The sequence below is a fragment of the Cnephaeus nilssonii genome (assembly GCF_951640355.1).
Source record: "Cnephaeus nilssonii genome assembly, chromosome: 2".
Lineage (NCBI taxonomy): Eukaryota > Metazoa > Chordata > Mammalia > Chiroptera > Vespertilionidae > Cnephaeus > Cnephaeus nilssonii.
The window spans coordinates 11,772,541-11,797,487 of NC_137073.1; the positions used below are offsets into that span (position 1 = coordinate 11,772,541).

The following is a 24,947-nucleotide window of genomic DNA, read 5'->3' on the forward strand; positions in this document are numbered from 1 at the left end:
CCGGCAGCGGGTGTAAGCAGGGCTGGCACCGGCAGCAGGTGCAAGCACCGGGCAGGACTGCGGCGCACTGGAGCAAAGAATTTTCAGTAACCACCCAGAGGCTCGCCCCAATGACAGCAACCAGTGCCCCACCTTGGTCTGGCGCCCCTGCTCACCTGCTCCACCATCCTGCTGCGGCCGACGCCCGCCATGTTCTACGTTCTGCTGCCTGCTGCTAATGTCCACCATGTTCCGCATGCACCTCCTGGTGGTCAATGCATGTCATAGTGATCGGTTGTTTGGTTCCGCCGTTTGGTCTATTTGCATATTAGCCTTTTATATAGGGTTCCCTCAGGGATGCTCACATGTGTCACAGAAAGATTAAATAAGATGTGATAGACATTCACTAACTGCCTTTTGTATTCTGGGCATTGATGGCAATATTTAGATGATGAGTTTTAATTTTTAGGTTTTATATCAGCAAGTAAATGATTTCCATGCCGTTAGACAGATCCTGGAATAGTAAATGCAGTGGATGGAATTTTTACTTCCTATGAAAATACTTAATGCTAACATACTTGACTTTAACCTTTAAAATTGCATCTTCTCTCCTTTTTGCAGGCATGCCCAGTCCCTGGCCGCCCTGCAGGCGTACTCTCACTGGTTAGCACAGTATTGCAGTGAAGCGCATCGGCAGAACACCCAGCAGTTTGTCACGCTCATCTCCACTACCATGGATGCAGTCACACCTCTAATCAGCACCAAGGTCTGGAAACAGCAAAGTCTACACCTGTTACCTACCTGAGTCTGTCTTGTCCATGTACCCATTTATTACCCAATCAAAATACTACATAGTAGTAGACTCGTCATTCTTACCACTGAAATATAACTAAATGCCATTTCATGTTCCTTTTTAGTTGTAAACCACTTAATGTAAGTATAACTTTATATTTTTAGTTCTCTAAGTCCCACATGAACACATGCTTATTGTGAAAAAGTAAAATATGGTTCAGATTTATAGACTGAAACGTGATGGTACTCTTTAATCTCTTCCTCCCAAACTTTTCCCTTTCCCCAGTAAGCACTGTCCATGGTTGTGTATCCTTCAGACATGTTTCTTTTACATACACAAGTGAAAGTCTGTATTTAGCTGCAGATACAGCTGCTTTTGCTTAACAGTATGCTTTGGAGACTTTTACATGTATAAGCAGCTTCAGCTTTTCAAACTACCTGTGTTTTGTAGTGGGGATATATTATAATTTCCTTATTGATGGAAATCATATCCTTGTAGGATGGATTGCTGCAAGTGGAATTGTTGGGTTGAGGCTATATCCATGTAAACTTTGATAGGTTCTATTAAGTTGTCATCCAGCAAGACCAGGTTGTATTATTTGAGTGTATACATGCCTTTTTTTTTTTTTTCAATGGTTTTAGTCATACATAGCATTCTGTACCACTATTAATAGAATAATGTATTATTTTCTATAAATTTCTATTGTGTTTATAATTGTAATTTGTAAATAATACCCCACACAGGGTATGTTTCATAATTTAGCCATTGCTGGACTTTTGATAGATACGTTTTTTTTCTGGTTTTTTTTAGTTATTTTTTTATTTTAATTTATATTTTTATTGATTTCAGAGAGGAAGGGAGAGGGGAGAGAGAGATAGAAACATCAATGATGAGAGAGAATCATTGATTGGCTGCCTCCTGCATGCCCCCTATTGGGGATTGAGCCTGTAACCCTGGCATGTGCCCTTGACCAGAATCGAATCTGGGACCCTTCCGTCTGCAGGCTGACACTCTATCCACTGAGCCAAACCAGCTCGGGCTGATAGCTGCCATTTGACAAAAGCCATTACAGATACTTCTGAAAAGTGTGTATTTATGACTGTAACTTTTTTTTTTAGGTAATTTCCTTAAAATAAGTGGGATTATAGTGTTAAAGGTTTTGTGCTTCTAGGAAATGAGAGTAATACTAGAGGCCCAGTGCACGAAAATTCATGCAATCAGGGGGTTCCCTCAGCCCAGCCTGTGGCCTCTCGCAGTCCGGGAGCCCTCGGGGGATGTCCACCTGCCAGCTTAGGCCCACTCCCCATGGGATCGGGCCTAAGCTGGCAGGTGGACATCCCTCTGGCAGTCCGGGGCTCTTGGGGGATGTCTGACTAATGGCTTAGGCCCGGGCCTAAGCCAGCCTAAGCCGTTAGTCAGACATCCTTAGCACTGCCATGGAGGCGGGAGAGGTTCTTGCCACCGCCGCTGCACTGGCCAGCCATGAGCCAGCTGAGTATCTGCCCCCTGGTGGTCAGTGCAGGTCATAGGGACCGGTCGTTCCACTGTTAGGGTCAATTTGCATATTACCCTTTTATTATATAGGATTTCTTTCCTAAACATTCTATGTGCCCTTGATTCATTTTTGTGCTGTTTTCACCCTAGTCTTATCAGCATTAGGTCTTGTTTTCCCTTTTGTTAATTTGAAAAGTACCATTATGGTACTTGAATCAAGTTTTTGATTAGCATGTTGAGGTAAAGGAAGTAGGAGAGCCTGGCATGATAGGTGATGGAGTGCAGAGGTGGGGGCGGAGATAGATCTTGGCTTGGTTGGAACAAGAGGAGTGAGTTGGATAATCTGCAGTTGTTTGAATTAAATGCCAAGGAGTTTGCCTTGAGATTTAAGAGCTGATAGTGAAGAAATGGTTCCCTGAGTTCAAAGATGCCGGTGACTATGAACAGGAGGAACTGGAGATGGTGATCCTAGCTGGAAGGAGGAACTATAGACATGGTAAAGAAGATGCCCCCCCCCCTTTTTTTTTAAAGAATGTTATTGTAATTTTTTAAAAATATATTATTATTGATTTTCAGAGAGGAAGGAAGAGGGAAAGAGAGATAGAAACATCAATGATGAAAGAGAATCATTGATCAGCTGTCTCTTGCATGCCCCCTACTGGGGATCGAGCCCGCAACCTGGGCATATGCCCTTGACCAGAATCGAACCTGGACCCTTTAGTCCACAGGCCAATGCTCTATCCACTGAGTCAAACCAGCCAGGGCAAGAAGATGCCTTTTTGATGGGCATTAGCATAGGAAAACTCCTTTGCGATAGAGCCTGTGTGGTACAGTTTGGTAGCCAAGAACTATATTTAGCTTGTGGCTGCCTCATCAAGTTCTTCTAATTCAATCTCAGGGGGTACAGTGAGCTGCCATGTCCTCTTCCCTCTTCAGGTCCAAGACAAGCTGCTGCTATCTGCATGCCACCTGCTGGTTTCACTGGCCACCACTGTGAGGCCCATCTTTCTGATCAGCATCCCTTCAGTGCAGAAAGTGTTCAACAGAATCACTGATGCCTCTGCTCAGCGACTTGTTGACAAGGTGAGGCCCGGGGTTACCCTGGAGTCACCGGAGTGGTGCGGCTCAGCCTCAGGGAGGCTGGGGAAGAAGAGTCTGGCCATTCTTTCTGCACCCAGAGCTTACAGGCCAGGCCACTGACGGCTTTCTTACACATGCGGCACTGACGCAGCCTCAGTGCTCTCTTGCCACGTCCTTCCCATCATGGCAGACAGTGTGTGGATTCAGACATAAAAAGTTCCTCCTAGGAACAGAGCTGGTGCTGCTTTTTTTTGTTTTGTTTTGTTTTAAACTAATTTATTGAGATGAGGCTTCTGAGGCTTTGAGAGCTAGTGATCTGGCTGGTGGTGTGAGAGCCTTTGGTTTAAACAGTCTGTTTATTGTTGTTACATGCTTGTTTTCTGAGGGTTGAGATGCCTCAGATAAGTATATTCTCTGAAAGTCCTAGGAAGCTCAGGTTAGACATGTAGAAACAAACAAAACAGGGCTGGAGTCAGAGGGGAGTCAAAGCAGTTAGGTAAGAGCACCTGGATGTGAACGAATTGCTTCGGACCAGCACCCTCTTAATAGCCTGCTCCAAGTAGCGCCTCCGAGGGCGTCAGAGGCCAGCAGCAGAGAGACTGGTGAGATCCAGGGTCTGGGACGTCCCCCTCTGTGATGCTTCCAGGACCAGCAGTAATTACTGAGACTGGCTGGCCTTCGGCTGTGCTAGACCCACAGTTGGTATTACTGCTTCACTTTCTTTTCCTCCCTGGGCTCCCTCAGAGTCGGACCAAAGCTCCAGGTTCAGGTTATAAGAAAGGAGCCTGGAGCCTGAGCTCAGTGTGTGTGTAGTGGGTGCTAAGACTGTTGTTCCTGAACTTCTCATCATGGATGCCTTTGGGGTCTCTTCCAGGCTCAGGTGTTGGTGTGCCGAGCCCTCTCCAACATCCTGCTGCTTCCGTGCCCAAACCTCTCAGAGAGTGAGCAGCAGTGGCCCATGCGATCCATGAACCATGCCAACCTCATCTTCGCACTCTCCCGGGACTATCGCAACCTGAAACCCAGTGCTGCCGCCTCACAGAGGAAGATGCCCCTGGATGACAGTAAGTGGCCCCTGGGCAGGGGCATCCCAGGGAGATGGGTGAATTCAGTGAACACTTCAACTAGACCTATTTCCTGAATGCAGGATGCCCTTTCTCTCTCTTAAAAAAAAGAAAGAAAAAAAGTTATGGATTTTAGAGAGGAAGGGAGAGGGAGAGAGAGAAAGAAACATCAATGATGAGGGAGAATCATTGATTGGCTGCCTCCTACATGCCCCCTACTGGGGATCGAGCTGGCCACCCGCGATGTGCCCTGATGGGGAATTGAACCATAACCTCCTGGTTCGTAGGTCAATGTTCAACCACTGAGCCACACCAGCTGGGCCCCTTCTCTTGTTTAAAATGTAAAATATAAGAAAAATGTTTATTGAAGGGCTGTGGCTAAAAAAAAAAATCCTGCAGTATATTGATCCATTTCAGATAGTTGCATAAGCAAGCAGGGCAATTCACCTATACACACTGGGGTAAAGAGTTTAAGAATTACTTGAAACTGTCTTTAACCTTTCTCCAAATAAATATTTCAGAGGCTTTGAAAGAGCTTGGTATCTTCACAAATGGCACTTTTATATTAAAGAGGCAGAAAAATATGAATCAAGAGAACTCAATAGTTTCAGTAGAAGGTATCAGATTTCTCTGAAAAATCTTTCTGAAATAATTACGTAAAAATGCAGTCTGTTTTCACAATAAGAAAACAGTGGGACATTATTGGCCAACATTATTTATAGAATGTTAACAAAAATGCTATGTGAAATGTTAGAAATGATAATAAACACTCAATGTTTAAAAAACATTACTTTTATAATTAGGAACACTAACATATGTTCATTGTTCAAAAATATTAGCAGGGGGTGGGTGGACAATGGGGGGATAAGGACACATATGTAATACCTTAATCCATAAAAAAATAAAAAGGAATATTAGAAGAGTGTAAAGTAGAAAAGAAAAACTCTTAAATCTCACCAGTTTTAGTGCTTTACAAAGTAACCATTTTAAATAGCTTGTTGAATGAATGGCTGATTACTGAGGGTACACTGCATAAGGGCTTGCCTGCCTTAGTGATCTTCCATCAGCAAATCTCTGGCTGTGCCAGCGTCAGCTGTCAGCGTCTGGTATTTGTCTGACCCTGAGCGTTTTACATCCATTTAATTCTCATGTCAGCCCTATGAGTTAGGTACTGTGAATTATCCTGATTTTGTCCGTGAGGAAACTTAAGATATGGGAAGGTTAAGTAACTTGCTCAGGGGTTACATACAGTTACTATAGAACCGTACTTTATAAAGTTTAATGGTCTTCCTTTCTTACTTTATATTACATCCTACATCAGTCAGCATAGGCCAGGTTATGCTATGTGTGAGAAATAATCCCCAAAGCTTAGTGGCTTACTGCAGGAAAACACTTATTTCTTGTTAATTCCACATGTCCAGCGTGGGTCAGGGTTTGGGAAGGTTCTGCTCATTTTAGTCACTCAAGAACCCAGGCTTATGAAGGGTCCATTTCAATTTGTGGTTACCCTGGGAAGGGCTCTTGCTTAGAAGTGACACTTATTTCCACTCATTTTGTTGGCCAGGACATATGGCTATGTGGCCATCGTCACATAGCAGGTGGAAAGTGTGATGCCACCATGTGCTGGAAATTTTGCTGAATAGGTATAATGATTTCCACAATGAACATAATTAAAAACATAGCATTTGTTGAGTGTGTACTGTGTGCCAGGCGTGGGCTGAGAACTTCATATACATTATTTCATTTAGTCTTCCCTATAGTCCGTGAGTATATAGCTTATTATCCTCATTCTCCAAGTGATAAAATGAAGGCCTGGAAAGGTTTTTCTAGCTCAACTTTATACTTTGAAAATTTTTCTAACCTACAGGACAGTTGAAAAAATAAGAAAATGAACAATTGTGTATCTTTCACCAGGATTCACCAATTGTTAATATATTGCCACATTTGTGTTCTTCTCCACTCACACATACTTTTTCTTTTTAACTGAGGCGTTTACAGTAAGTTGCGGACATTGGCACTTTATTCCTGAAGTGCCAATATTTAAACTTTATTTTTGAGAACAAGATATTCTCATATATAACCAAAACACCATTAACACAACCAAGCTGTGTAACTTTGTTATAATAATGTCATCTATATTTTAGACGTGTCCACATTTTCCCTAGTCACTACCAAACTGTCCTGTGTTGCTTTTTAAAAATCCAGGATCCAATCAAGGATCATGTGTTGTATTTGGTTGCCACATCTCTTTAGTCTCTTTTAATATAGAAAAGCATTCCTCTTTTTTCTTCTTCATGACATTGACATGTTTGAAGAGTCCAGGCCTATTGTTTTGGTGGAATATGCTATAATCTTTTTCTCATTGCTTCCAGCAATTTTTGGCAGAAATACTATGGTGATATGTACTTCCTATTGCATTGCTTCAGGCCAAGAATGTCAAACTCAAAGGCTAACACGGGCCAAAAAAACAAGGTTTAAGTTTACTAGGACAGTATGTGGGCTGCAAAATAACAAAAGCTTCAATTTTCATAGAAACATAGGTTTATTTTGATAGACACATGCTAAATACAAAGGTCTGAAATAAATGAGTCATCATTAACATAAAATAATGGAACATTTTAATAAAGTTTAATATTTTTTTCTTGAACATTAACTTACCAGACACTGAATACCTGCACAAATTAATAAGTGTAACACAAATAAACCTATTTTTCTTGTTCTCCGAAAGCGAAATATTTCCTGTTGCGCACACCAAACAAGTCAGTCCAAGACTAATATGGCAATAGGCTGCTAAAATATTTGCTGCTAGTATTAGTGGGGAGAAATGGTGCGCCTGCGTGTAAGGCGCGTAAGGGAAATGAATGCAACACTATTATAGTCATCAATCATTAGAGAACTTCTAGTTCATTATTAATAACTAGAAGCCCGGTGTACGAAATTCGTGCACAGCAGGGGGTTGTCCCTCAGCCCAGTCTGTACCCTCTCCAATCTGGGACTCCTGGAGGGCAGTCGGACATCCCTCTCACAATCCAGGACTGCTGGCTCCCAACTGCTTGCCTGCCTGCCTTCCTGATTGCCCCTAACCGCTTCTGCATGCCAGCCTGATCACCCCCTAACCACTCCGCTGCCAGCCTGGTTGATGCTTAACTGCTCCCCTGCCAGCCTGTTTGCCCCCAACTTCCCTCCTCTGCCAGCCTGGTCACCCCTAACTGCCCTCTCCTGCAGGGTTGATCACCTCCAACTGCCCTCCCTTGCAAGCCTGGTCCCTCTCAACTGCCCTCCCTTGCAGGCCTGGTCCCTCACAACTGCCCTCCCTTGCAGGCCGGGTGCCTCCCAACTGCCCTCTCCTGCTGGCCATCTTGTGGTGGCCATCTTGTGTCCACATGGGGGCAGGATCTTTGACCACATGGGGGCAGCTATATTGTGTGTTGCAGTGATGATCAATCTGTATATTATTTTTATTAGATAGGATAGAGGCCTGGTACAGGGGTGGGGGCCAGCTGGTTTGCCCTGAAGGGTGTCCCAGATCAGGGTGGGGGTTCCCTTGGGGCGTGGGGTGGCCTGAGCGAGGGGCCTGTGGTGGTTTGCAGGCCAGCCACGCCCCCTGGCAACCCAAGGGGAAGCCCTGGTATCTGGGATTTATTTTCCTTCTACAATTGAAACTTTGTAGCCTGGAGCGGAGCCAAGCCTGCTACTCCCTCCGGGGCGGCAGCCATTTCTGTGGCAGTTAATTCACCTTCTACAATTGAAACTTTGTTGCCTTAAGCGGATGAGCCCGGCCAGGGTGTGCGGAAAGCTTTGCTTCCCCTGTTGCCACCGGCAACTCTGGCCTGCTCTCTCAAGCTCCATTCTGCCGCCATTTGTTTGAATTTGTTTACCTTCTATAATTGAAACTTTGTAGCTGGAGTGGAGGCTTAGGCCTGCAACGGCTATGGAAAGGTTGGCTTGCTCTGTTACCTGGGAAACCTTGCTCTCTGTGGCTGTAGCCATTTTGGATGGGGTTAATTTGCATACTCACCCTGATTGGTTGGTGGGGCGTGGCTTGGCTGGTGGGCGTGGTTTATGTAGTGGAGTGATGGTTAATTTGCATATTACCATTTTATTAGAGAGGATTATGTATAACAGGGTATTGTAAAAATTAAGTTGTGAAATTTTTATTAAAATGTTTCTTACATACTGTTATATTGGCTGGGCGGCAAAAATACTCTCTGTGGGCCGCATGCTGCCTGCTGCAAGTTTGACATGCTTGCTTCAGGCACTGCCTGCCAGTCTGCTGTAAAGGTGCCCTCCTGCCCCGCCCGGAATGGCAAGTGTAGGTTACTCAGGGTCAAAGAAAAGGAGTTGGGGGCAGAAGTCAGATGGGTCTGCATGGCTCCAGACCCTTGTTCTTTACCACATTGCCCTCTCTCCTAGAAAGGATTGTTTTTAATTGCTTTATAATATCCTAGCCATATATATTTAATGATGCTTTCCGTTTTTTACTTGCACATTTTTGGGAATAAATCTTGGTTCTTACTTCGATTTCCCTACACATCAGAGGATCAGATTTGGGTTTCTTGACTCTTGGCCTTTTCTCCTAAACAGCTTTCCTTTTCCTTACGTATCCTTGGGGCAATGTCTGTCCCGAGGGCAGTTTCCTGGCTTGGTAAAAGGCCCTGTGCTGTAGTGCTTGTGAGTGAGTGAGTGGCTCCTTGATCAGTGCTATGGGTGTGCCTTTTGTTTGCTTTCCAACATCCCTGTGACCAGGTCATTATCATCTGTCATGCTCAGTCCTGTGAGGGAGGTGGTATCTGTCCCCATCTTCAGATGTGGAAACCGAGACTCAGAATCTAGGAGTCAGGAGTCAAACCCGATTTCATCCACCTCCAGAGCATGGACTCTTTCTGTACCCTTCCCTGGAAGCCTCTTCAGTCCCCAGAGGCTGGTGAGTTCGGGGGCAGGGTGATCCAGAGAGCATGGCCAGGTGCAGGGTGGCTCTGGCAATTTAGCCCGGAGCTGTGCCAAGGCCGAGGCTGCCGAGCCCAGGCTGAGCCAAGGGGGCTTCTGGAGGAAGCAGTGTCTAGGGGACGAGCACCCCATCAGTGCTGGGGGGTGATGACAGCCTTTCTCTCCTGGGCCTTCTGGTATACCAGGCATGTTGCCAGGATTATTCTGAACCTTGTCTCTGATCGTCACAGCAACCCTGCAGAGGGGGGCTGTTGGCTGTCCTCAGTGTACGGACGAGGATCCTGCCTGTGTGTGTAGCCATCTAGTGATCATCTGCCTTCATATCCAGCATCCTCTGGCCTCTCTCTTTCTTCTGAACTCCTGCTGTTTGCTGGCCACTGGCTCTGTTTCCCTGTGCGCTGTATGCAGTCATCCAGTGAGCTCACACATTAGGGTATTGTTGGAAGTTTATGTTGTCAACGACATATACTATAATACAGCATAATAATAGTTATACCTTTTGTCACAGGCCCATTATTTAAGAATTTTATTTCTGAACACATCAGCAGTAGATGTTGTCACCCTCAAAAGTAAAATAGCCAGTTATCGTACCAGCAATATGGGTTTATTTGGGAATAGCAGACAATTGCAATCGGGGACAAGCAAACTATAGTTGCTTGTTAGAATTTCAATCTCCAGTCACCACATACAGTTCCTTTCTCAAGATTTCCTTTCCATAAGCCTTCTGTAACTTTTTATATCCAAGTAGGTTATGTCTTACCTTTGTTCTTTCTTGTTTTGGAACATTCATTTTACTTTAGGACAAAAATTACTTTTTCTTCCCCTCTTACCAAAAACTGTATCTCCATTCCTCATACCTTCTTTCATTGAAAATACACATCCTACTTTTCATATATAGTCATTTTCTTTCACCTTTATTATTTTCTAGTTTTATAAAAAAACCTTTTTCCTGATAATTTCAATTTTTTGGTTCAAATTGACCTCAATTTTAAACACTTATAAAGCTTATCTAAAAACAGAAATGATCCCCACTGTTGTGACTCAGTGGTTGAGCATTGACCTATGAACCAGGAGGTCATGATTTGATTCCCTGTCAGGGCACATGCCCGGGTTTTGGGCTCAATTCCCAGTAAGGGTGCATGTAGGAGGCAGCCAATCAATGAAGTTTCTCTCATAGATGTTTCTATCTCCCTTCCTCTCTCTCTAAAAATCAATAAAAACATATTTAAAAAAGAAATGATGCAAGGCAGTTGTTACAGAATAATTGCAGGCTTACTCTTAAGGATAGCATAATTGCCTCGTGTTACATTAAATGAATGTAAACTACATAGTATAGTTAAAATCAGCCACATGCTTTCTGGGATTATAGTATGCGATTCATTCATGTCTTTGTGAGACTGGGAATGATTAGAACAGACAGGGGCAGTAGGATCCCGCCATTACTGCTGAAGAGTATTGCTCCATGTTGAGTAGGGAGAATAAAGATTTGAAAGATGGGACAACAACTAAACTTATGGCAGACCTATAAATATCTTGGAAGCCACCACCAGAATTTCCGGCCTTGCAAGTAATTATAAGAAATGGGGAAGTTCTTCTAAATAAAGATTACTGCCTGGCTACAAATCTAAAAAGACAAGGCAACAGAGTATGAGCCTATCAAAGAGCGATTATAGCCTGGCCTTGAGTTAGCACTGTGTGTGACAGGACAGAAAGGGTGCTTGTTCGTGTATTGGCCTTTTCAGCCACTGCAGACACTTTGGTTTGCTCAGTTCACTGTGGTATAAGTGCAATAGCTTTCAAACATGTGGGATCATTTCATAGCAAGAAATATAGTGTATATTATGGCCCATAAGTAACAAATAAGTTTAATAAATGGACATGTCTTTACTATTTTCAGTATATGCCATGCATGCACCCCATTTTGCATTTTATAAAATTATTCTCCTATTTATATATAGATAATAAATCTATAATCTAAATTATAGATAGAATTAAAGATATATATTTTATACTTGTCAATATTGGCAAATGTAGATACTATGTACATTTTCTATTTAAGTAAATGTTAATCATCACTCACCAATCATCTCTCACCACAGTTTGAAAACCAGGAAGTCTTTCTGTAGTAGGAGAAACTCTCCTAGGAGTTCTGTGACTGCTTATCTTCCAAAGGACTGCCTGCTACTTTGTCTGCATTCTCTCAGCATTGATGCTCATCGTTTGTGCAGAATTAGTTCATGCTTATTACTCAAGTGTTAACATTTTCTCTTTGGTTCATTTGTATTTTTAGCTCTTCCAACTTTTTAAACTATTTGGAATCTTTGCTTTTCAGTGAAAAGTAGAAAGCAGGCAGTTGTGACTGTTTTTCATATATTAGCATCCAGTAATAAGTTAACAAATTATAAATGTATTTCAAAATTTTTGGAAGTATATTTTTTCTCATAATAAACTTTTTTTGGTAAAATTAAAATGCCAAAAGTGATTAAACTTATTTTTAGCATTTAATGTTTATCTAATTGGAAGTGATTTAGACATTCAATGAATATCTGTTACTTAGTGTTGACCTTCTTTGCATTTATTTAAATTACTTGTTTTTAACAATTATGCTTGGATTGGACATTAAACCAGCTAACCATTATCTTATTTTCTTTGCTGACAAATTTTGTAATAGAGATAATATGAACTTATTTGATTTTTCAGTAAATCTAGGTAAAATGAAAGTAAATAATTTGAAAGACATGCCAGTTTTAATTAAACCAACAACCTGGAACTAACATTAATGTCAAATATTCCCTGAAATTCATTTGGGTTAGTTTTGATTATATTTCTGAAAGTATTCTTAATTTATATAAATGCTTAATCTTTTAAAACTCATTAAATACATTACACATAAGTTTTGGTAATACCATTCAGAGATAGGAAGATATTACACACACACACACACACACACACACACACACACACAATACAAACTGATTTTTAAAAATATTAGCCATGTCTCAGGCATAAAACTCAAAAGAACAGTTGGACCCAAATGGTGTTTTTGGCAGATGGACTAAGTTAAGGTTACTTGTTCATATGGCCAAAGTTTTATATTAAAGATTAAAAAAAAATTGCATGCTGTAAGGATCCTTTTTAAAGCTGTTTTTCAAGTTACTTGACCCTTAAAAGCTTCTGCATATTGCCGAAACCGGTTTGGCTCAGTGGATAGAGCGTCGGCCTGCGGACTCAAGGGTCCCAGGTTCGATTCCGGTCAAGGGCATGTACCTTGGTTTTGGGCACATCCCCAGTGGGGGGTGTGCAGGAGGCAGCTGATCGATGTTTCTGACTCTCTATCCCTCTCTCTTCCTCTCTGTAAAAAATCAATAAAATATAAAAAAAAAAAAAAAAAAAAAGCTTCTGCATACCAACCAAAGGATTCATTTCATTGTCTCTGAGAGGTCTGGAATTCTCTCTTTTAAGGGGGCCCCTTAAGGTAGACTAATTTAAAACAATTAGTAATGGCCATTGTAATTCCAAACAGAAAGAGGTACTCACCAGGAAGAGCAATACTATTATTTTGGTTAATTCTCATCTGATGATATTTTTTCCATTGATTGGTTGCTTCCCACACGCAACTGGGATCGAACCTGCAACCGTGGTATGTGCCCTTGACCTGGAATCAACCCCGAGATCTTTCGTTGTCTGGGCTGACACTCTTAACTCCTGACCCACACCGGCCAGGGTAGTATGAAACCTTTAAATAGGTCCCAGATAAAGTCAGAGAGCTTAATAACTAAAGGGAGGGAGCTGGGCATCTTACACATTTACCTAACCAAAAGGAAAAAGACAGTTCATGGGAGTGTTAGAGCACAAAAGGCTCAAGGGGATGCCTCCCCTAGTTCCAGGGGTTGTTAGGTCCTCAGGGGTTTGTCTCCTTTGGATCCCACTTCTGACACCATATAATGTCATCTCAAAAATAAACAGCCAGTTATTTTATCAGCAAAATGTGTTTATTAGGCAGTAGCAGAGAATTGCAATATGGAATAAGAAAAATGTAGCAAGCCACAGGCAAGTTCGAAGAGACAAAAGGGTAAGACAGCTTTTATTAGCTTTTAGGAGGAAACTGGGGAGGGTTGTTTTGAATTGAAGTTCATTGTAGGAGAACAAGAGTTTGAGGTTGTAGCAGTTTCTCATTTGATGCAAGTGGGGGTTAGTGCATTAGTGCTGGGGCAGGGAGGGATCTTTTTCTCTTGAAAGCAGATGAAATTGCTAAGTGAAAAATGACCTCCTTTGTCAAAATAATTCTTACCTTCTTTCTGCTGGTTATGTAGGCTGCAACTAGCGGTGCATGTGTGAGAGGTCCCCCTTCAGGGCTTCCCAGCACCGTTGTAAAGTGAGGTTCCTTTATTTCATGATGTGCATGGCAAGTGCTGTGTGGATTACCAGGTGAGGGTCAGATTTGGAGTTGAAGGAGAGTGTTTGATCTGCATGTGTCCATTCTTGCCTGTGGTAATTACCTGTGACCCTGGTTTTCTTACCAGTTTGTTCACCGTTTTAGAGGCTTAATTAAGTCTAAGGCACCTAACCTGAGGCTACATTTGATCTTTTCTTCTCTGTGGACTTGTTTCTGGTGGATAGAAGCAGGATAGAGGGACAAACTGAGCAGGCACCTGGAGTTCTGACAGTAAATAGGGGGGGAAAAAAAGAAGGAAAGGAAGAAAAGGAGGGGGGAGGAGCGGGAGAGAGAGAGAAAATCAAGAGAGACTATTCCTGTGTCACTGTGACTATGTCTGTGTCACTGTAATCTAAATACCCTTGCAGATTTCTTCTCCTTCCCTTGTGTTACTCTTGATCGTCAGACAAGTCATAACATGCAACTTAATCTTGATTTGCAGCCAAAGTGATTATCCACCAGACACTTAGTGTCTTAGAAGATATCGTGGAGAGTATCTCCGGGGAATCCACCAAGTCCCGACAGATCTGCTACCAGTCACTGCAGGAATCCGTTCAGGTCTCCCTGGCCCTCTTTCCAGCTTTTATTCATCAGTCAGGTAGGAGCTGGCCGCAGGCCGCACAAGGGCCCGAGTCACTGCTTAGCTCTGTAGAGCACCACCCCCCCTCCCACCCCCCCGTCAGCAGTACAGGCCTTGACTCTGAGGGCAGAGGGCAGTGAGGTTTATTATGTGGGGGTCTGGGGCTCAGGCCCCAGGGAGCCTTCACATGGGCTTTGCACCTGTGTCAGGTGGCACTGAGTTACTTGCCTCGTTTTTATTTTTGAAGGCTTTGCCTTCTCCCAGTGTGGAACCTAAATGGCTGAGAATAGCGAGGCATTATACAGGAGAGGAAAGAGAACTTTTTCCCCACAAATGCTACTTACTTACACATATGGCAAGGTGGGTTTGCTGCACCCCACTCTGCCGCTGTCACTATGGGCGCTGTCTAGCTCTGTGCAGGTATGTGAGAGCATTTACAGTGGTAGGAGATATTGGGGGTTTCTGAGTCAGTAAAAATTCAGGAGATATTGGGGGTTTCTGAGTCAGCAAAAATTCACTGATTGCCTCTTGTAAGCAGAGTTTGTGGTTGGAGCCGAAACATACTATACAAGATGGTTGTTTAGATCTGGAAGTGAAACTACATTAAATGGAACCAATGTTTTCTGACATTAATGCATTTAATGGACCAGGGCCATGCAATCTGAATACACCTTCATTGTCCACTTTTAGTCATTTAACCCTGACTTAACCCTCACTGCAGGGATTATTGGTCACAGAGAGAAACTGCTGAAGCACTTTGGTGTCGACCCGATTGAATAGTTCCATCAGTGTGTGTGCAAAACACTCCATCTGCAGTGAAAACTCTGAACTTGGCTGGGACTGAGCGGTGAGGGAGGCTCCATTTCCTATCTAGAGCCATCAGCAGAGGCTCACTACACCAGAGCTGTTTTCTCAGCATGTCCCTAATCATTTCCCACTTTCCGTCACCGGCTCTGATGGTGTTGGGGAAATTCCTTCAGCAGGAAGCCTTAGAGAGATGATAGAGCAGATTGCAAGAGGAAGTCTGTCAAGCCAGGGGCTTCCGTTTATCCCTGTGTGCAGGCCTCTGATCATTTGCTTTGTCCTTTGTTTAGATGTGACTGATGAGATGCTGAGCTTTTTCCTCACTTTGTTTCGAGGCCTTAGAGTACAGATGGGTGTGCCTTTCACTGAACAGATCATACAGACTTTCCTCAATATGTTTACCAGGTAACCACACACTTGTTGTCCATGCTTTTCAAATTTCAAGGAGAAGTGGCGGGGCCCAGCTACGAAGGGTGGAATTTTTTGCTCCTCTTCTTCACTTGCCACAGTGTTGGTTTCATGCTGGTCCCAGAGAAACATTCCTTGGCTACTGTGTGGTTTCTTTTGTCTGCAGAGAACAATTAGCCGAGAGCATCCTCCACGAAGGCAGCACTGGCTGCCGGGTGGTCGAGAAGTTCCTGAAGATCCTGCAGGTGGTGGTACAGGAACCTGGCCAGGTGTTCAAGCCCTTCCTTCCTAGCATCATCTCCCTGAGCATGGAGCAGGTGTATCCCATCATTGCCGAGGTATGTGCCGCTCAGCTTGTCCCATCCAATTGGGGAGGGAATGAAATAGTAAGGAAAATGAATTGTGTTTTAAAGTTAATTTGTTAGTTATTTTATTTTATTTTTATAAAATAATTTTTTTCCAAGAAAGAATGCCTTTAGCCCTAACCAGTTTGGCTCAGTGGATAGAGCGTCTGCCTGGAGACTAAAGGGTCCCAGGTTCGATTCTGGTCAAGGGCATGTACCTTGGTTGCAGGCACATACCCAGTGGGTGGTGTGCAGGAGGCAGCTGATTGATGTTTCTCTCTCATCGATGTTTCTAACTCTCTGTCCCTCTCCCTTCCTCTGTAAAAAATCAATAAAATATATATATATATTTTAAAAAAGAATGTCTTTAGCTTGGTACAGTATTTTTATATTGGTTGAGTTAATTAGAACTAGTCTAGTGTAAGCAAGGTTGATTGGTAAAGATCAACCTCCCTGGCAAACAGTTTATAACTTTAGGTGAATATATAGTTTTCTACAGCAAACATTTTAACAAACTAGAGGCCTGGTGCATGAAATTTCCGCCACCGCCACTGCACTTGCCAACCTGTGAGCCCAGCTTCTGCCTGGGGGGCGTTCCCCCTGTGAGAGCGCACTGACCACCAGGGGGAAGCTCCTACGTCGAGCATCTGCTCCCTGGTGGTCAGTGCGCGTCATAGTGACTGGTTGTTCTGCCGTTTGGTTGATTTGCATATTAGCCTTTTATTATATAGGATGTACCATATTTTCCGGTGTATAAGACGACTTTTTAACCCAGGAAAATCTTCTATACGCCCAGTCGTCTTATACGCCGGAAAATACGGTACTTTTCCTATCAAGAGCATTCATGATCTCAAGTATACAAGGCAAGTTTTCAGATCCAAAGCTTTCCTCGTTATAGCAAAGTCTCTGTTCTTCCTGAAAAACAGATGGACACAGCATGACAAGATCCAGAATAAGTAGATTAACTAAATTTTATGTAATAGTTACGTCAATAAGTGCTAACCTTTTTAACTGCTCAAATTAAGGCTTAAGTGATTCCACTTGCTTTGCATCATTAAACACACGTGGGCCCTGTAAGGATTCCTGCCATGGAAGCTCATGCCTTCTGTCTCAATTTCATCTTAATCAGCTGAATTAAATATATCGGGGCCTTATCATTTTGAATTCTCCAGACCCATCTGGAATAATGTGACCCGTCATGCCCTCTAGTGACTTGGAGATTTTTGTTCAAATTAGAAAATATTGCTGAGCCTGCCTCCCTCTCCTCTACTCATCCCAGAATCCCAGCTGCCAGTGAAAGAGGAGACTGGCCCAGAGAGCAGTCAGCCCTGCAGGCTGCTCCCCTCCCTGCCTCGGAGGTGCTGCCTCCCCCAGACCCTCAGAGGCTTCTTTCTGTGGCTCCTAAGTGCCCCTTAAGCCCATTTTCTATGGGGGATAGATCTGCTTTAAGGCTTCTTATTTGTCTTTAGCTTCTGAGTTATATAAGATCAGCAGGTTAGTTGGAAAGCATTGTTTATCCTGGGAAAAGGGACAACTACCAAGACTATGACAGATGAGATCAGCTGCTTTCTGAACAGAAAAGCCATTTTCCTAATTGTTCTTCCATTTAGTAGCCTTTTCTGAGCTTGAAAACCTGAGTGTGTCCATCAGAAAAGGGCCCTTTGGCACCGACCCGGGCATTCTGTCTCAGGCAGCCCTGTCTCTGCCGAAGTACTCCTGATTTGACCTGCTGACTCGGGGGCCTTGATAGGACAGGGGTGTGGGTGGGAAGCTGACAGCTCGCTGTTTCCAGGCATCTCTGAGACCTCTTTGTTGCTCTGGGCCTGGGCTGTGAGTGGCTTCTGAGCCGCAGGAGGGGAAGGTTTGAGGGTCTCTGTGTGTCTCCACAGCGCCCCTCCCCTGACGTGAAAGCTGAGCTGTTTGAGCTCCTTTTCCGGACACTTCATCACAACTGGAGGTACTTCTTCAAGTCCACTGTCCTGGCCAGTGTCCAGAGGGGGGTTGCCGAGGAGCAGATGGAGAACGAGCCTCAGTTCAGTGCCATCATGCAGGTAACGTAGAAGAGCTGCTGAGGTTGCCCTGTGGCCCAAGAACAGACAGGCCTCGTTCCGACACCTGGGTCCGTTGCTGTCTGTCCTTGGCTTCTCTGACACTCAGTCCCATTCCCTAACGTGACCACTGCGACAAGTACCGCCTCAAGCCTGTAGTGCGGTCGGAAGCTCGGCTCTGCCTCTCAGCACTATGCACTGAATTCACTTCTCAGAACCTCAGTCTCCATGTCGAGTGGGATGACACGGCATCAGATCACAGGCTCTCCTTTACTGGAAGCCGACTGAATCGGAGTCTCTGGAGGAGGGGCCCATGTCTGCATCTGTAGAGAGAATTCTGGCTAGAACAGAATTGGGCGAAGCCCTGCCCTGTGCCTCGGTGCCCCCTCTCGGATCAAGTGTGACTATTAGAGCCTAGAGAGCGAGCTCTCTGGGGGCGGGCCACACCTGCTGTGGAAGACGGTGGCCTCCCCTTGCCAGGGTGGCCAGCTGTCAGGTGCTGTTTGTGTTCTGCACTCAGTTGCATACATACAATTTGTGTTCAAAGTCTAGGTTGAAGTGGAAGGTTTTCTTTTTGTTTTTTCAGTGCTTGCTTTTCCTCACCCTTCAGCTCCCCACCAGCACACATGCACCCAAACGCCTTGTGTGGGGATCTCTCTGGAAAAGCACATGCCTACCCCCGGGCTTCCTGCAGTCACTTCGCTGAACTTCCATCGCCAGCACCCCACGCGGGCTTCGGTGTGGAGTACTAAGTGTTTGTCCCCTCTGCCTTCCTCTTAACCTCTGTCCTCGCTTTTAAGTCTTCTTTGGTAGACAGTATTGGTAAAAGCCACGTTGGAAAACAGTTTCCACTGCTAAGTATTTTACCTAAGATACATGAAAACATATATTCACCTGTGCACAGATGTTTACAGTGGCTTTTAAAAAAATTGCCAAAAGCTGGAAACATTTCAAATACCTGTTGCTGGTAGTGAGTAAACAGTGGTGCATGCATGTAAGAGCCTGCGGCTCAACAATACAAAGGAACATATGGCCCTGGCCGGGTGGCTCAGTCAGTTGGAGTATCATTGCATACACGGAAAGGTTGCGGGTTCGATTACCAGTCAGGGCACATAACTGGGTTGTGGGTTTGATTCCCCATTGGAGGCATACAAGAGGCAACTGATCAATGTTTCTCTCTCACATTGATGTTTTTTTTCTCTCCTCCTCCCTCCCTCCCTCCCTTTCTCTGTTTCCTTCTCTCCCCTTTCCTCTCACCCTCAAATCAATAAACATATCCTCAGGTAAGGATTAAAAAAAAAAAAAGGAACAGCCTTAGCCGGTTTGGCTTAGTAGATAGAGCATTGGCCCTCTGACTCAAGGGTCCTGGGTTCAATTCCCGTCAAGGGCACATACCTCATTTGCAGGTTCCCAACCCTGGTCAGGGTGCGTGCAGGAGGCAACCACTCAATGTGTCTCTCTCACACTGATGTTTCTCTCTCTTCCTCTCCCAAAAAATCAGTGGAGAAATATCCTCAGGTGAGGATTAACAAAAAAAAAAAAAAAAGGAACATACAAATTGCAGCGTAAATACATTATGATACTTTATGGTAGGTGAAGAAGCTGGATTCAGAAGACTGTCTGCAATTCAAGCATGTCAAACTCGCGGTCGATGGGCCGCATGCCTCATTTATTTAAACGAGACACAGGCAGCCTGCTGGCCGTGAGTTTGACATGCTTGGCATGGTTGCATTCTATTACATTCTGGAAGAGGCAGGCCTCGAGGGACAGGAAATGAGCAGTGGTTGCCTAAGGCTGGAGGGAACTTTGAGGAGCTGGAGGCTCTGTATCTCCATTGTGATGGTGGTTAGGCACTGGATGTGTTGGTCAGAATTATATAATGGTGACCCTCAGTGGGGGAGGGAGGGATTTTACTCTGTGTTAGACTTCAGTAAACCTGACTTGAAAAATGAGTGGAAACCAGTGGGCATCATAGAGATCACTGCAGCAGGAGTTACAAGACCCTTCCTTGTAGCTTAGGACAGAATGACAAGGCCGTCCCCGGCTTATTCTAGGAGGTGTCCTGCACACGACTGGTCTGCCTGTCATTGGCCTGCCCCACTCTCCCCGGTCTTCATTGGCACAAGGCTCTTTGTGGTGTGTGTGTGTGTGTGTGTGTGTGTGTGTGTGTGTTTTGTTTTTTTTTTTGGGGGGGGGTGGTCCTAACTTTTACAGCCCAGAAATTGCAAAGCAGTTTAAAAATTTGCTATTGCTTAATTTCAAGACAGAGGCAGCTGGTTGTGATGTGCCTCTAAGGATTTTTGTTTTATAAGACCTGGGATGCCAGGGAGAGGGCTTATGGGAGTGTGAGTGGTTGGCTTGAGGGGAGGCTTAGCTATTTGTCTTAGTTTTTAGCTTCTTGCTTCAAAGATAAGTCTTCCTGAAGGAGTCTAGAGGTTCATTACAAAAGATGTAGGATGAGGATGTGAGGGTGATCTGGCTGCGACATCTGTCACCCCATTGATCGCCAGGGTTGATTCGGCTGATCTGGCTGGCTAGGCGGGTGTCCCCTCCTCCCTCACCGATCCATGTGCGTCCCTCCCGAAGCTGTGCGCTTGGTCAAAGAGGGCGACGTTCCCCCCAGAGGAGAGAACCGGTCTTTGGTCAAGAGCATACGAGTAGCTGCGCTCCCCTGCTAGAACCTCCAAACAAGCTCTCACAGGTGTAGGATGGGACCAAAAGAAGTCAGGCCCAGTGGGAAGGACTTAGGAGACAAGACTACATGGGAACATTCCTGAGATCTGACCAGACAGGCTGGAAGACTGGAGGTAGTAGGCCCCTGCCCTGCATCGGCAGAAGGAGCCACTCCCGCGGTATCCGGTCCTCCGTGTGGGGGAGGGTGCCCAGAGGGCCTGGCCTGGCGGTGTTTCATGCTGCTAGTAGAGTGGTGGTCTTATTTCTTGGACAGGCTTTTGGACAGTCCTTTCTCCAACCTGACATCCACCTATTTAAACAAAACCTCTTCTACTTGGAGACACTCAACACCAAGCAGAAGCTGTACCACAAGGTAGGTGGCCATTTCTCAGAAAGGTTCCTCATCAACGGTGCTGGGCCCTGGTTGGGACCTGGGGAGGCCCCCTGAGCCCGCTGGCGGCCAGCACTCACTCTGGGCTCTGTCTGCAGAAGATCTTCCGGACCACCATGCTGTTCCAGTTTGTGAACGTGCTGCTGCAGGTCCTGGTCCACAAGTCCCACGACCTCCTGCAGGAGGAGATCGGCATCGCCATTTACAACATGGCCTCTGTGGACTTTGACGGCTTCTTTGCAGCCTTCCTCCCCGAGTTCCTGACCGGCTGTGACGGCGTGGATGCCAACCAGAAAAATGTGCTGGGGCGGAATTTCAAGATGGATCGGGTGAGGAGAGAGGCCAGGCTAAAGGGAGGGCGGTGTGGGCTCACGCCTGGTGCCCGCTCAGGGGGGGCAGGCTGCCCCTGTGTGGTTTGTACCCCTGTGGCTCTGAGGCAGCGCGTGCCATTCCTGATGACGTGGCGCTGTGCCTGGATGGCGGGTCCCTGCTTTCCTCAGTGTCGGCTTTGGCAGCACCCTGTCTTCATCTCATCCGCCACGGCCCAGCGTCGGCCCTGGCAGCCCAGCTGCTCTGTCTCGGCTTCTTGGTACTTACTGTCCCCGTGGAGCACACCGCTGACCAGCTGCTGTTTCCTCGTGGGCTGAGAGTCACTGCGGCCGAACTTGCAGATAGAGGGGAAGATGGGAGTTCCACAGCTGCTTTCCTGGGCCCCCAGCTTAGAGATGGGACCCCGGCTTTTCCCAGACCATCCCGCCTGGCTCTGCATGACCTGACCTGCTACCAGGTCCTGGGAGGAGCCTCACAGTGTTCACCCTCTTGCCTGGGGAAGGTCTGGTGGGCTGTCCCCACCTGGTGCCCAGCGTTTCCTGTCCTGGGCCTTTTCCTGAGCACTCACTTGCGCGCGCGCCCTCCCCCGTTTTAGCTGGTAAGCCTCTGCTGCTTGCCTGGTCAGCTCTCCCCAGAGCTTTTCTTAAGGGATAAGTCATTTCCGCCTTTGACCAGTTCCCACTTGAAGTGGAATCTCTTCCACCCACATCCTCGGAGTTGTGACTCCTGTGCTTGCTGCCTGTCTACGGGCTCCCTTCGGTCTTCAGTGTACGTCTCGCTCCTGCTGGAGCACAGCCCTGCGACCTTCTTGTTTGTCTCGGCCGTGATGTGTATCAAGACAGCTTTCCTTAGACTCGGCTCCTGTTTTCCTTAGTCTTTCTTCCCTGGCACTTACCTGTTCGCTCCGGGGCTTAAAGCTCACTTCAGCCACTGGTATTTCCTTTCTTTTTCTAGAGCAGCGGTCGCCAGCCTTTTGGACCTCATGGACCACCAGGTCCGCAGACCACCGGTTGGCGACAGCTGTTCTGGAGTCCAAATTCTAATACTTAATGATCAGTTCCTACTGATGCCATTATCAGTCAACTTCTTGATTTAAAGCAGTGGGTTCCACATTTAGTCATGCATCAAAGCTCCTGGGTACTTAAAACACAGACATTGATTCCTGTGTTCCACCAGGAAATTCAGGTTGGAATTTGGAAGCCGCTGATTTAAGAGACCCGTTGGTATGTTTTCTGAGGAGGACATAAAGGAATCCTTCACTCACTTGCTCACTCACTCAGTCTGGTTGAAGCCAGCTCCTCGCAGGGCCTGGGCAGGGGTGGGCACCGTCTCTGCCTTCAGAAGGCCCTGGTGGGAAGCCTGGCCCAGCAGCGCGGTGGACCGCACTGGCTTTCTGACGCATGGGCCCTGTTAACCCCATTCCCAGGCGGGCCCAGGCTCAGAAAGGCCAGCCGTCAGTTGGCAGGTACAGAACTGGGAACGCGAGAGCAGGGGGCGGGCCAGGCCTGGCGCTCTGGCTCCAGGGCCTGCGTGCACTGTCCACGGCCGATGGGCCAGGGCACTGAGAGCTCAGCGGAGGGCGCCAGGAAACGGGCGTCTGAGGGCTTTGGGCAGAGGCCGGCCTTGCGCTGCAGCTGGAAGAGGAGGGAGGGGGCCAGGGAAAGGGCGGTGGGAGGAGGCGGCTGGAGGTGCCTCGCTCCGGCCAGCGGAGCTTCGGATGGAGCCGCCCGCTCCGTGGCAGGGAGCCACTGGTGTTGCTCACACTTGGCTGTGTGGTCCGGCATCTGTATTCACGATCTAAAGATGAGAGTGTGAGCCTCGGCCACCTCCTAGTGCTGCCTGGTAGGGTGTGGGTTCAGCTGGGAGGAGCCTCTCTGTTCGCCGTCTGCGGCCCAGCAGGCCGTGGTCAGCAGGTGAGATCACGGGTACAGGCGGGCTCCCGCCAGGGCGTCGCCCTTAGGTGGGAGGGCCTGCCTGGAGCACGGGGGAGAGGAGTCTGTGGACATGCTGGACAGGACGCGGTGAGGGAGGCACACTGGCAGCCCGACCAGTGCCCGTTCCCTCCGGCCTTGTCACTGAGGCCGGTTTCCCATCCTCGCGCCTCAGAGCCGGGCCGTGCACACGAGGGCAGCCTCGCCGTGCTCTCCCCCCGCAGTGCCTGTGCGCCCACACGGTGCGGGAAGGAGCGGAAGTGGCCCGCTGCGTACACTGTGCGGGAGCTCGAGCGCGCCCTGGGGTGGAAGTGCTGGTGGGCGGGTGGGTGACTTGGGGTGCTGGGTGCGGCCAGGCTGCAGCTGTGCCCATGCCTTCCAGGACCTGCCCTCGTTCACCCAGAATGTGCACAGGCTGGTCAACGACCTGCGCTACTACAGACTCTGCAACGACAGCCTGCCGCCGGGCACTGTGAAGCTCTAGGCCGCCTGCTTCCCGACGGCCGCCGCCTGACCACTCGCCTTCCGCCGCCGCCGCTCCCGGACGAGCCTCGGTTACTCCTCGGACTCCTACCCCCTGAGCAGCATGGCCTGCCCTCCGCCCTCCTCCACCCACCTCTCCGGCTGCCCACCCAGCAGAGCTGGCTTCAGGGTGTGTCTTAGCGCTGGTGGGAGAGCCTGGGCGTCTGGGCCGACGGAGGGCATGTGGCTGGGCACCAGGAGATCCTGCGGGTCTCTGTGCAGATCAGGCGCATGTCAGTCATGAGACAGAAATGCCAAGGACCACTAGGACAGTGCCACCTTCTCACCATTCCACCTCCCTGCCCCCTCCGGCCTCGTCGGCTACGGAGAGATGTGACGTTGGGATTTTTGGCACTTCTACCAACCCCTTCCCCCGATTGCCTTGAAGTCTCTGCTCTGTGTTAGAGATTGGCAGACTCCTGAGATTTTTTTGTTCGTTTTCTCATCATTCCATTGTGATACTAAGAGACTAAGAAGCTTAATGAAAAAATAAAATGCTTATGTTGTTGTTATATAAATGCTGGTTAGGGGGCTTCCTTGCAGGCAGAGCCCTCCAGGGCTGGCGTCCAGGTGGGGGCTGTCCTGGGCGGGGGCAGTGAGGGAGGAGGCCGGTTTGTACCATGCAGGGGCAGAGGAGGACCATCTTGCTAGGGCCTGACCGCACCCCACCCCGCCCTCTTCTGGATACCATCCCGCTAACCCTGGTGGGGATGCAGGGTTCCCATGCTCATATTCAGAGAGCAGGGAACTTCATGTCGCTGACAGTTAACCTAGAGGTGGAGGTGGGTGTGGAGTCTAAGGGGAGCCAGTGCCCCATTCCTCCCAGAGAAGGGGTCCCTCCCAAGGGTGCCAGCCAGGCACCGGCTCCTGATGAATTGTCTGGAAATAGCAGTTGGAGAGGGGAGGGGAGGCGGGGGGAAGGATGTAGCGGGGCGAGGGTGGGTGTGGCTGGGCTCAGGGCTCATGGGTGTGTCTGAGGCTGGGGCCTTGCTCAGCCATTGGTGAGTGGGAAGTTTCTGGGCTAACAGGTCAGCTTCTTCCGAGTCAGGTGTCGTAATGGCCAGACAGCCAGGACCAGGGGGTTCTGATGGGGCCACCACTCCGCAGGAAGAGGTTTGCTCACC

At 47.1% G+C, this 24,947-nt stretch overlaps 1 protein-coding gene across 1 annotated transcript in view; it reads left to right on the forward strand.

Annotated features, from left to right (window-relative positions):
- XPO6 (exportin 6) overlaps positions 1-24,350 on the forward strand; it is a 129,417-nt gene extending 105,067 nt beyond the window's left edge. Inside the window, exons 15-24 of the mRNA XM_079784684.1 lie at positions 601-745; positions 3,203-3,349; positions 4,221-4,410; positions 14,235-14,390; positions 15,467-15,581; positions 15,751-15,922; positions 17,818-17,979; positions 20,924-21,022; positions 21,139-21,369; positions 23,684-24,350. Coding sequence (XP_079640810.1) covers positions 601-745; positions 3,203-3,349; positions 4,221-4,410; positions 14,235-14,390; positions 15,467-15,581; positions 15,751-15,922; positions 17,818-17,979; positions 20,924-21,022; positions 21,139-21,369; positions 23,684-23,785 — 1,519 coding nt within the window. The 3' untranslated portion in view covers positions 23,786-24,350. The remainder of the gene's footprint in view (positions 1-600; positions 746-3,202; positions 3,350-4,220; positions 4,411-14,234; positions 14,391-15,466; positions 15,582-15,750; positions 15,923-17,817; positions 17,980-20,923; positions 21,023-21,138; positions 21,370-23,683) is intronic.
- Positions 24,351-24,947: the final 597 nt, after the last annotated feature.